Below are 12,914 nucleotides of genomic sequence, written 5' to 3'. Positions count from 1 at the left end.
TCACAGATTCACAATGAGCCATTATTTTCAAAGAACATAGTCATATCAGTTTGTTATTTAAAAAATAAAGTAATCAAAGTCAAAGGAAGTTCAAAAAAGGGTCAAATGAAAAAATGACCATCTAGATATAATATTTTTATCGTGGTGGTTAGTAGTTTGTAACGTTTAGAGATGTCAGGACTGGCCATTCTCATAAGTTAACCTGGATATTTACCTGATTGTCATTGATGTATTCAATTTATATAGGGGCTTTTGAAGAACAAATCTTCTCATTTCCAATGGCCATTCTAGCTCTAGATGCTTTTGTGTCGCCCATCATTCTAACAGGATCAAATTCTGCAACAACTGCAACCTAGACAAAAATAAAAGACAATGTTTACTGTTGGTTTTGGTAGAATAACAGAGATGTCATGATAAAACTATTTCTAGATGCATGGTTTCTGAACATGTTTAGGTCATAAGCAGAAATAAGCTATTTAAGTAATTGAGTAATTTTGAAAATTTTAGAGGAATAAATCTATTCTAAGAACTATTTCTTTCTGATTTGGTCTCAGCTTAAGCAGAAAATAATTTTACAACCACTGATTCATAATCATTTACAACTTTCCTTAGCAACTGGTTAGGTTTTAAAGTCATTGATTGTTTCTTTATGACTAGTGCATAAAATGTAAGCCTAGGGGTCCTTTTAGCCACGCACTAATTTCCCATTAGCACATGGCCATTAGCATGTGAGCCATTATCACTTATTTTACAGGCAGTAAGGGCTCACACGCTAATCCTGCACATCACTTAGCACACGACAATGCCCATGTGCTACCAATTAGCATAGCTGCACCCACTCTCCACCCCAAACATGCCCCTAGTGCTATAAAATAAATTTATTTTTTAGCGCGTAGGTAGTGCATGCTGATTCCAAAACAACCACGGGACACCTCAGCGCACCCTGTGGAAGTGTATTTTAACCTGCAGTAAGCACACATTAGTGCTTACCGCAGGTTAATAAAAGGGCCCCCATACGTTAAGCAAAGAAGAAAAGCTAAACTTGAAATAGAGTAATTATCCAAAAGAAAAACTTACTATTATGATTATCAAGGTGGTAACAATATTGTTTATTGTTCTAATACATAAGAGGGGTCCATTCACTTAGGAGGTAATTTTTCCAAATGTAAAGCCTATTTTGCTTGCATTGTGCAGGCATACAGGGCCGTCTAGGGTCTCTGGCGCCCCCCTGCAGACTATCAGTTGGCGCCCTCCCCCCCCCCCCCCCCCCCGTGAAAATGATCGCCTCACCACTTGCCACACTGAAAGGAATTGTCAGCAATATTCTTAGAAACAAATTGCTATACATTGCAAAATAAATAGCAGTGTAATTCTCAAAGTGGACATATTCCAAACAGCTAAAATGAAATAAAATATTTTTTTCTACCTTTGTTGTCTGGTGACTTTCTATTTTCGATCATGCTGGTCCAGTATCTGATTCTGCTGCTATCTGTCCTCTTAACTACTCCATTTCCAGGGCTTCCTTTCCATTTATTTCTTTACGTTTCTCCTTTCTTCGTCATTTCCTTGCTCTATATCCATTTCCGCAATTCTCCTCTCTCCCTGGGGGCCTGTCCTCCCATCCATGTCCATTCTTGTCCCTCTCTGCCCTTCCCTCCTCCATCCATAGCCAGCAATCCTCCTCTCTCCCCTCCCCTCCATTTCCAGCAATTTGTCCTCATTGCCTGGGCCCCCATGTCCATCCTTGTCCCTCTCTGCCCTTCCCTCCTCCATCCATAGCCAGCCAATGCCTCCTCTCTCCCCCTCCCCTCCATTTCAGCAAATTTGTCCTCTCCCTGGGCCCCCATGTACCATCCTTGCTGTCCCTCTCTGCCCTTCCTCTCCTCCATCCATAGCCAGCAATCCTCTCTCCCTCCCCCTACCCCTTCCAGCAATTGTCCTCTCCCTGGGCTCCTGCCCTCCATCCATGCCTCTCTGCCCTCCCATCCATGCCTCTCTGCCCTTCCCTCCGCCGCCCTGGGGTCTTTAAATCTTTTAACTTCCGTCGCAGCAGCGTCAGTGAAAGCGGAGCACTGCCGACGTCTCCCTCCCTTCGCGCTCTTGGTTCCCTCAGTGTCCGCCTCTGCTGATCGTCAGAAGAAGGCGGGACATGAGGGAACCAACGAGTGCAAGGAAGGGAGACGTCGGCAGCAGTGGCGTAGCTAGGGTAGTTGACAACCCGGGCCGGGCATTTTTAACACCCCCCCCCCCCAAATCCAGTACTAGGCATACCGAGAATACAAAAACACTCACGACCTATAGAGCAATTCTACATACATAAGCAAGTCGTTTCTATGAGTCACACAAGGAAAAGGAAGCATCTTAAGCACTACAGTGAGCACTAGAACAGTCAATTCACCTATTGTAAAACGAAAACCAGACAGAATAGTACAGATCGTCGATCCTGCACAGTCAATGCCACCTGAAGCCATGTCTTTTTCACAAACACAGATACACCCTAATCCACTATAGAATAAGTAATCATAAACTTTCTATTTAGACAAAAATTAAACTGAACCCCCGATGCCAGACTCTGCATACAATGCAACACCACAGAAACAGAAAATGTCTCCTAGTACTGTGCAAAATATAAAGACAGCAGATGTAAATTTGAAAAAACTAACAAATACCAATCAACACTTTACAAATTAACAAATAGAAATAAAACAAATACAGAAAATAAAATAACACCATTTTATTGGACTAATACATTTAGCTTCCAGAGGCCAAAATCTCCTTCCTCAGGTCAATACAGTATAGTGCTGTTACAGTATCCTATCCTGATCTGAGGAAGGGGGTTTTGTTCTCTGAAAGTTAAGTCAAAATGTTTTAAAATTAGTCCAATAAAAAGATTACCTTATTTACATGTTCTATTTATAAACATTTATTAACACAGCTAAAATACTATATCCTAAAGCAAAATAATAAAAATATATATTTACAGTTTGTTGTCTTTGGTTTCTGCTTTCCTCATCTTCTTTTCACCGTCTTCCTTCCATCCAGCATCTGTCTTCGCTCTCTCTCTGCCATCCAGTGTCTGCCCTCTCTAATGTTCCTTCCATCCACATCTGCCCTCTATTTCTGCCCCTTCCATCCACCATCTGCCCCAGTCTGCCATCTCTCTCTCCCCCTTCCATCCACCATCTGCCCTCTCTCTCTCCTTTCCCTCTAGCATTTGCCCTCTATCTCTGCCCCCTTCCATCCACTGTCTGCTCTTTCACTCCCTTCTATCCACTGTCTGCCCTTTCTCTCTGCTCCTTCGATTCACCATTTGCCCTCTCTCTTTCCCCCTCACCATCCATTCAGGGTCTGCCCTCCCTCTCACTCCCCATTCCATCCAGGATCTATCCCCCCTCTCTCACTTGCCCCCTCTTTTCGGCTCCCAGTATCCACCTGCGGCTGCCCCTAGTTCCAGAACCATTGATTCTCCCCATCCACCCCTGCCCCAGGCATGACCCCATTCTCCCTCCTGCTCACTTCTCAGCCCCCAGTTCCAGCTCCATGCCCCTTCTCCCATCTGTCTCCCACCCAGTCCCTTCTGCCCATCCGAGTCCCCCTCACCCCATCTGTCTCCCACCCAGTCCCTTCTGCTATCCAAGTGCCCCCCACCCTCACCCCATCTGTCTCCCACCCAGTCCCTTCTGCCCATCCGCGTCCCCCTCACCCCGTCTCCCACCCAGTCCCTTCTGCTATCCAAGTGCCCCCCACCCTCACCCCATCTGTCTCCCACCCAGTCCCTTCTGCCCATCCGAGTCCCCCTCACCCCATCTGTCTCCCACCCAGTCCCTTCTGCTATCCGAGTCCCCCCCACCTTCACCCCATCTGTCCCCCACCCTCACCCTGCCTCGTCTTCTCCCTGCCACCCGGTCTTTAAAAATAAATTGCCGACGCGATAGCGAGTGCAGCACCTCGTGTGCAAGTAAAAGAAGCAGATCCGATCATCTCATTGGGCCTTCCTTCACTGTCCCGCCCTAGAGGAAATAGGAAGTTGCGTCAGAGGAGGGCGGGACAGTGAGGGAAGGCCCCAATTAGATGATCGTATCTGCTTCTTTTACTTGCACACGAGGTGCTGCGCTCGCTATCGCGTCGGCAATTTATTTTAAAGGGCTGGTGCGGGGGGGGGGGTACCAGGAAGAAGAGCAGCGGGAGGGGCGGCACCACCCCCTTTCTGGTGACAACCCGGGGTGGACCGCCCCCACCGCCCCGCCCTTGCTACGCCACTGGTCGGCAGCGCTTTCACTGACGCTGCTGGGACCGAGGTAAAAGATTTAAAGGGCCTTGGCGGCGCGGGGCGAGGGTAAGCACCGCGGCAGCGCCCTCCAGAGGTGGGCGCCCCCCTGCGGTGCTTACCCCGCTTACCGCATCGCACGGCCCTGCAGGCATATACTGTGACGCTTAGGCCACTGCCTATGACCGCGCAAGTGTTGGGAGTTGTGGCTCGGGGTGGAGCATGGAGAGGAAGAGAAGTCTCTTTTCTTTTCATCATCAAAAGTTAAAATCCCATCAAGCAGAACTAGGCTGAACAGATTGCAAAACAGACAAAAAAACTGTTCAAATCTGTGCCAGGTTTTATTCCAGCCCTTCCATCCAGCAAACACTACATTCACAAGCAAATCAATGGCTACAGGGATTTTCTCCAGCATTACTCAGGCCAGCATAGCAAAACTCAACAGTTCTCCACAATTCATTCAGTAAAGTCTCTTTACAGACCAGGTGTTTTACCTTCAAAACATTGTACCGCCCCTCCTTGGCAGGCTTTCAGCTTGTAAGGGCCCCAGCTGCATGGGCCAATACCTGTTCTGGAGCAGCTGTTCATTACCAGTGTTGCTATGGCTCCCAACTCTAGTTCAATGTTGGCATTTGCGCTCAAAGTTCAATTCAAACAGGTTTTTCCTTGACAGGCTCTTTTAAATGGCTGCTGCCTCTTGTATACCTCTGCTCTGGGGGGCTTTTGTCCCGGAGCAGAGAGGAAGACTCCACCCATTTCTCTTCACTTTAGGGAGACCTCCCACACTTTCTGAGGGCAAGAAGCAAAACAAAACCAGAACAATTCAACAATGCTTCCTTCAGCTTTGATATTCAAAACTTCTTAACTGGCCAAACATGGCCGCTGACCATTTAAATAGCATGTCGGCGCCTAACCATGGATATTCAACAGAAGATAACTGGCTATCTCCCTGTTAAATATCTGCTGTTAGTGGCTAGCTGCTAACCAGCTATATCGCACAACATAGTCGGTTAGGCGCAGACATTCAGCGCTTAACCGGCTGTATTCAGCGGTTAAAATAGGCCGCATAAATAGCAGGCCTATCTTTAATTTCTAAAAAGTTAACTGGTTAGTGCTGAATATCGGCTTAACTGGTTAACTTTTAAGCGGTTAAAAAAATCCCAGATCTTCAATGCCAGTCGCTGGAAATAGCTCGGCACCATAGGCGCCCGGTATAAGAGGCTTGGGGAGGCTAAGCCTCCCCAGCCGCCCACAGCAGTCTCATTCTCTGACGCGATGCCGGCCCGACACGCCGTTTTTCTTTATCTTAGTTTTCCGTTCACCGTCCGTCCTCTCTGCAGTGCTCTGAGCGCTGCCGGCCGGCTCACCATCAGCTGAGCGCCATGCCCAGTTCCGGCGCGCCGCGCCGCATCCCTCCTCTTCTTGCCTTGACGCGGGCTGGGGATCTTGGGGACAGTCAGAGCTCGCGCGGGGAAGGGGCGAGATGGACCGGCGGAGCGGGTGGGATATTCATGATGTGCAGGCTCTCAGCCAGTCAGCCTTCCCTACGCAAGAGCGATGCAACTTCTGCACGGGAGGGGCCGTCAAAGAAGGGCAGGGAAGGCTCATCGCTCAAGGCTGGTTACAATGGTTGTCTGAGGTGTTCCCACTTCCTTCCCAGACCCAGGCCAGACCATAATAATTCAAGAAGAGGAAATTGTGGCACGCAGCGCACATTGGATTTCAGGAGAGGTAGGTGCTGACTCTGAAGGTTTAAGTCAAATTAATATTTGTTTCATGCAGATCTCTTTTGTTTAAACATAACTAAATGGGCTATAAGCCCTAATGCTTTTGGTTTCTATATTTTGTTTTCTGATGACTTACACTGTGCCAAAATTGAAATTTGAAAACTGTTTTCTCTATCTGGTCGTTAATAAAAGGAGCTCATTGTGAATTTACACCCTAAAAGCATGTTTTGTGGCTGTATATGACATGAGAATTGTGATATGATCCCTTGTTTCATATTGTTGATGGTCTGTGATGTTGTCCGTTTGGGTGGTATATGGTGTATTAGGGTCTGCCCAGTGTAATATTTATGGTACAGTAAGGTTCTGAGTGTGTTTTTGCACAAAGGTGTGCATAGTGTTTTGCAGTTGAGCGATTTTGGATAGTATATGCTTTGAGCAACCACTTTATTCTTTGACATATGATACATATCTAATATCTAAATTTAATAAAAGGTATTAATTGTGACTTTTATTTTTATATTTTTTCTGTGTGTTATCAGACAATTATGGATTTAAGCTCCACCCCTGGCCCCACCCCTAACCCCGCCCCCTTTAGCCTCCCCAAACAGTTGGGCCACCGACCGCCTTTGCTCGGCACTGAATATCCAGGTTTTAAGCCAGCAATAGCAAAAGCGCTGCCCACTGCTGGCTAAATATCGGGCCCATAATGTCCAAACTCAAACCACGGGCTGGAAAGTTTTCATCAGTTTTCCACTCATTTAGTTAATGTCCAGAGAGACAAAACACATTTTCAAAAGTACCTTAGAGTAACAGCAAACAGACTCCTGAGGTACAGTTTAGTTTCTGGTCCATGCAAACTAACTGTGTCATGCTGCTTCTCTTACTTCTTCCATCTGGAATGTTTTCTCTGCTGCAGCAGCTCACATAGGCTCACATTCTCCCTCCCAGCTGACTCTGTAGACCTAGGTCAGAGGGCTTCTTAACTCTGATTGGAGCTCCTGACAACTACATGTCCCAGGAAACCTAACAACTCTTCTCCAGGGCTTCAGCTGACTACTGGTTTGCAAGCCTATTTGCCCCTCCCATCTTTCAAACATAACTTCCCGCAGTGGCGTTCCTAGGGGGGCTGACACCCGGGGCGGATCACCAATGCGCCCCGCCCCCTGGATGCAGCGCCCCCCCCCCTGGAACAGCGCGACGCCCCCTCCCCGGTGAAAGAACACCCCCGGGTGCACACCGCTGGGGGGGTGCCGCGCGCCTGCCGGCTCTTCGTTTTCATGCTCCCTCTGCCCCGGAAGGGAGCATGAAAACAAAGAGCCGACAGGCGCACGGCACCCCCCCAGTGGCGTGCACCCGGGGCGGACCGCCTCCACCGCCCCCCCCCCCCTTGGTACGCCACTGACTTCCCGTTAGCAGTCTTACAAAGATCATGTTTCTCCTTTACATACTGTGGGAACCTCTGGTACCAAATGGCCAAAGCCACTCCTAGCATTTCCTGGGGCTTAATCCAATACCCCTCACTGTGGCAGGGATCAGATGATTGCCACTTATGAACACCTAAATAACTCCCTTGCTTAACTAGGGCTTGAATCAGCCTACCCTTAACCATCGCCTCAGGTCACCATCTTGCAGATTCTATATATCACACCTACTGTTCCGCAACGAAATCCAAGCGTATTCTATAACAATGCACGTAACTTAATTGGCTTAACAAGCTAATCAGCGTTCATAACAGGTCTTAACGAGCAATAATTGAAAAGACGAGTCTGACCACAATGGTTCATGCCATGATAATATCACAACTAGACTATTATAATGCCCTGTACACTGGTCAAACCAAAAAGAGTTTGTATCAGCTCCAACTAATTCACAATGCTGCAGCACAACTGAGAGAAGGCTGCAAACGGTGTGACCACATCACACCCTTCCTGCAAAACCTACACTGGCTACCAGTGCCTTACAGTTACAGGTCTAAATTTAAAACTCTGTGTTTGATTTTCCAGGCCCTCAGACTACTACTACTACTACTATTTATCATTTCTATAGCGCTACAAGGACAAAATGGGCCAGAGTACTTAAAAAATAAGTTAGCTCTCTACAAACCTTTGAGACCTCTAAGATCCTCTCAAGGATCATCACTATCTGTTCCCTCATCAAAGGAAATGAGACTTCTCAGGAATAGCCCCCACACTCTGGAATTTACTCCCAGAGGGGATGTGTATAACACAAGACTGCCTCTACTTCAGGAAGCAGGTAAAAGCCTGGCTCTTCTCCCAAGCCTTTAATATGTAGGATGACTGACTATACACTCATTCTGCACCTGGACTAGCTTGCTACACCCACTGTAACATAGACCAATTCCTCATATCTTGATTAACTGTACAAAGAACTTGCCATTAGCTTAGCCACCCATTTAGTTATCCTAACTGTCTCTATACCACGCATCTTGTCCCCATCTATATATCTGCACTTGACCCCTCAGGTATATAATAAGCTGTATTGTAGAAAAGCATTAGTATCACAGCAATGTTATTTAAATGTTTTCTGTGCTTATTAGATATTTCATTAGTATTATGCTAACATCATATTTTATCTCTGTTATTTGAATTTCAGTGCTGTTAAATGTGCATATTTTTGATCCTGTTTCATGGTAGTTCTATTATTAGGTTTCAATTTGCCGTGTTTATGTTTATACTTGTTCATTTTACTATTGTTATGCTGTTAACAAAATTGTAAGTTTGATGTTAAACTGTACTTACTATACACCACCTTGGGTGAATCTCTTCATAAAGGTGGTTAATAAATCCGAATAAAGAAATAAAAATAAAATAAAAAATTAAAATAATTAGCACTAATGGGCAATAAATGGAATTTACGTGCACAACTCGCTAAGTGTATTCTGTAATGCAGAGCATATAAATTCTAATGTGCGCAGCCAAAAAGGGGCATGGTTATAGGTGGGAAAATTGGGCGTTTTGTGGGCATTCCAAAATTTACACGCACTGTTACAGAATATGCCGTTCGTCTAAATCTACATGCCAGCATTTATGCCACATGTCCCTTGGTATAAATGATGTGCGTATTTTTAAGCGCTCTGATAACAACAAAGTGTATTCTTTATACCGCTTAGGCAGAAATTTATTCCATGCGGAATTTTCAAGCGCCATTTATAGAATCTGGTCCTACCGATGACACCACAAAAGTGTCACAATACATATATACAAGTACATGTGCTGATAAGATTGCATGTACTTAAACATACACTGCATGCAGATATTCCTGGGGGTGTACCTTGGGTGGAGTGGAGGCAGACCTGCAATTTGTGTAGATTTTATAAGATACGCCATGCACATACAGAGTGTATATGCACATATTTATACCTTCTTTTAAATAGGTAGAAATTTGTGTATGGGTGTTTGCAAGTTATAAGGGTTGTTCAGGGTACCTATTTTTTAAAATCTTATTTAAATGTTGCCTACAAGCAATTGAAGTAGTGCACATTGAGGTACTGTAGGAAGATTTCTGTCCCTGAAGGGCTCACAATCTAAGCTTGTACCTGGGGCAATGGAGGATTATAGGCTCCTTTTACTAAGCTGAACTAAAGGATTTAGCGCTCGTTAACGATTAGCAAGCACTAAATGCTAAGAAGCCAATAGAAATAAAATGGGCATCTTAGCATTAGGGTGCGTTAAATCCATTAGCGCACCTTAGTAAAAGGGCCCCAAGTGACTTGTCTAAGATCACAAGGAGCTAAAGTGGGATTTCAACCAAGCTCCCCTGGTTCTCATCCTGTTGCTCTAACCATTAGGCTACTCCTCCAAAATAGGCACATAGAAATCTATGCTGCCTTGCTAAAACAGGCATAAAATGGAATCCTGTTATAAAACTCCCCCCCCCCCCCCCCCCCAGAAAGATAAAATTTCAAACCCTTTCCATGAATAAAACAAGGTTTTAGGCACAGAAATGTTCTCTTTCAAAACTGCCCACCCCATCTGTAGGTAAAACTTATATGAGTATTGGAACTACACACATAGGTTTTACCTGTAAATGGGAAGAACTTTAGGGGGCGGAGGGAGGGAGGATTTATGCACTTCTTTTGGATTTCCAGAAGCATGCATGTCAGCTTACATGGGAAAAGTCAAACAGCAGGTGCAGATTTAGTGTGTTCTTTTCCCAACTCGGTCTTCAAAGAGAAATGTTTCCCTTTGAAAACTGAAGTAAGGTCTGCAGGCAAAAATTAACTTTACAGATATATGCACTTTTGAACTGTTGCTAATAGTTATACACTCATTAAAACTTAATGGGGATATTGAGGCTTTAATTAATGTATGTTAAGGTATTCGTTAACACTTTAGTGAGCTGAAGATAAATCACAGTGTTAATGACCATAATGAGATGTAAATGAAGGCATGCAAATTAGCACCAAATTCACTAATTAACAACTGCACGTTGTAACAACATGCATATAACTATGTAACACCACAGAACAGAAGTGCTACCAAATAAAATCCACTACAGTTTATATTAGGCGATACCACCTAAGACTCATCTCTAGTGGGAATCACTAAGGGCAAAGCAAAAATAGCACTGATTCCTGCCAAAACTTGATATGCCGCTGCCTCAGACTCATTACAGCCTTCTGCCATCTGAACTGCAGAGTCAGAATGCTGTTCCTCCATCGGCATACCTAGATGGCTGGAAGTACATCTGTGGCTTTGTCCTTACACATTCTGCACTTTTCTATCGATGAGCCCCACAGACTGAACAGCAATTGTGTTTGTCCTGCTGTACTGTCATTATAAACAATGGGGGGAAAAAACACCACTTCGCTCTGCCCTTAGACTCATTGGAACTGGAACAAAAATAACCACTATCCTTTCCATGGAGCAACTTTCCTCCCAAGCTGTTAGTGCACCATAGCAAACTTAAATGCACAGCACGGGCTAATTTAATCCAATTTATAACTCATGATAGCAAACACAGTTGCAAAGAAAAGGCTAAGGTCACCCAAAATAACTGTTTGATGAGGAGAATTTAGTTTGGGCACTCCAGGATTTCCACATAGGAAAGGTCTGAGGCACAATAAACAGTCCCCTTTCAAAACAGATAGAAAAATGGTGGGAGGCTGGGGAGAAGAAGGGGAAAGGTGCTTGGAGCTCCTGGGTGTTACACTCCCAGGTTATTGGTATGGCAGTGTCAATACCAGCCTTAGTTCTGTGGGAAAACCTTAAATTTTTATCTTTTGTTTTATTATTATCTCTATATATAAAAGGCACCACCAACGTTCTAAATGAAGCCTCCAGCCGGAAGTGTGAAGGGGGAGAGATATCCGTTTTCCCCATGAGTGTCTGCCCCGCCCTCGCTCTCTCTGTAACACAAACAGTGAAGGAAAACACAGCAAAGCACAAAATCAAATCGCTCTCTCTGTAACAGTGAAGGACTCAGAGGGGGGAGGGGAGAGAGGGCAGAAGCCCTCACTATCTCTGTAACATAAACACAGCACAGCAGGAACCTTAACACTGAAGGACTCGACTCGGAGGGGGGAGGGGACAGAGAGTACAGACAGCACAGGGGAAGGGAGAGAGGGCAGAGGGCAGGGACACACACACTCCCACATGCACACAGAAGAAAACCTTGCTAGTCCCCATTTCATTTGCATCAGAAACAGGGCTTTTTTACTAGTTTTTTAATAAAACTGTCCAAGGAAATAAACATTCGACCTGACCACCTCAGGCTGCACAGGCTGTCAGACCTACCAGCTGCTGAAGACTAAGAAATACTAACTGGCAAAGGGGTTGCACAGGATTCTTAAAGGATGACATCATGGTTCAGTAGGTCTCAGTCTCCACTTGATGGCATGAGAGCACAAACTCAAGTGCCTGGACTGGTCTGATGGGATGAAAAGGAATGGAAGACTGTATGAATGAATGAATGAATGAAGAGGGTGTAAAAGAGAGGGATATGGGTATTACAGAATCATGGACAGAGCTGTATTAAACTAGGAGGACTGTGCTTAGGCTGCAGAGCATTGGGTCCTGCAAAGCGTGCTACAGTGGGTCAGTGTGACTGACTTCATGGGAGAACCAGAAGAAAACATGGGAAGACTATGGATAGAGTTAATATGGTTACATTTAATGTGGATGGTATATATTCACCAATTCAACAGGAAAAAATACTGGTGATGGTTAAGAGGCTAATAGTTATAGCAGTTGGCTGAGAACCAGGGGAACCTGATACAAATTTCACTGCAGCTCCTTATGATCTTGGGCAAGTCACTTAACCCTCCATTTCCTCAGGTACAAACTTAGATTGTGAGCTCTCCAAGGACAGAAAACTGCTGATTGTACCTGAATATACACTGCTTCCATAGCTTTTGGGCTTGTGGGAGGTGTATAAGAAAACAAAATAAATAAATAAATACACATATCACATTCTTGCAGGAAATGCATTTGAGTACATCAAAGCATCTGAAGCTTAAAAGAGAATGAATGAAACAGTATGCATATGCATCTTTTTCAAGCAGGCAAAGAGGGGTAGATATACATAAAAAGCTCTCATTTGACATGGAGCTAATTATGTCAGATCCAGAGGGACACTGGGTATTCTCTATGAGTACAAACTGCTTTTAGGTAGGTCCAGATACCCTGGAGGTTACAGGATCTATTTGCAGTTAATTACCCGGTTCTCCAGAAGGCGGTATATAGAGACCTGGACCGCTGGAATACCATTGGTCTTTCGTGGTTTGGGAGGATTGCAGCGGTTAAAATGAATGTTCTTCCTCATCTATTGTACTTGTTTCAAGTACTTCCCCTACGTCTTTCGTGATTATTTTTGACAAGCTTTCACGATTGCTTGGTCCATTTTATTTGGAATCAGAAACACCCATGCCTGCCTCAGTCCTTTTTATATAAACGTAAACA

At 44.9% G+C, this 12,914-nt stretch overlaps 1 protein-coding gene across 1 annotated transcript in view; it reads right to left on the bottom strand.

Annotated features, from left to right (window-relative positions):
- CCDC148 (coiled-coil domain containing 148) overlaps positions 1-12,914 on the bottom strand; it is a 314,748-nt gene that overhangs the window by 15,358 nt on the left and 286,476 nt on the right. The window contains 2 exon segments of the mRNA XM_030210638.1: positions 215-265; positions 267-352. Coding sequence (XP_030066498.1) covers positions 215-265; positions 267-352 — 137 coding nt within the window.

The sequence above is a fragment of the Microcaecilia unicolor genome, chromosome 7 (assembly GCF_901765095.1).
Source record: "Microcaecilia unicolor chromosome 7, aMicUni1.1, whole genome shotgun sequence".
NCBI classification, from domain to species: Eukaryota; Metazoa; Chordata; class Amphibia; order Gymnophiona; family Siphonopidae; genus Microcaecilia; species Microcaecilia unicolor.
The sequence above is the reverse complement of the archived record's forward strand: the minus strand, read 5'-3'. Positions and strand labels throughout refer to the sequence as shown.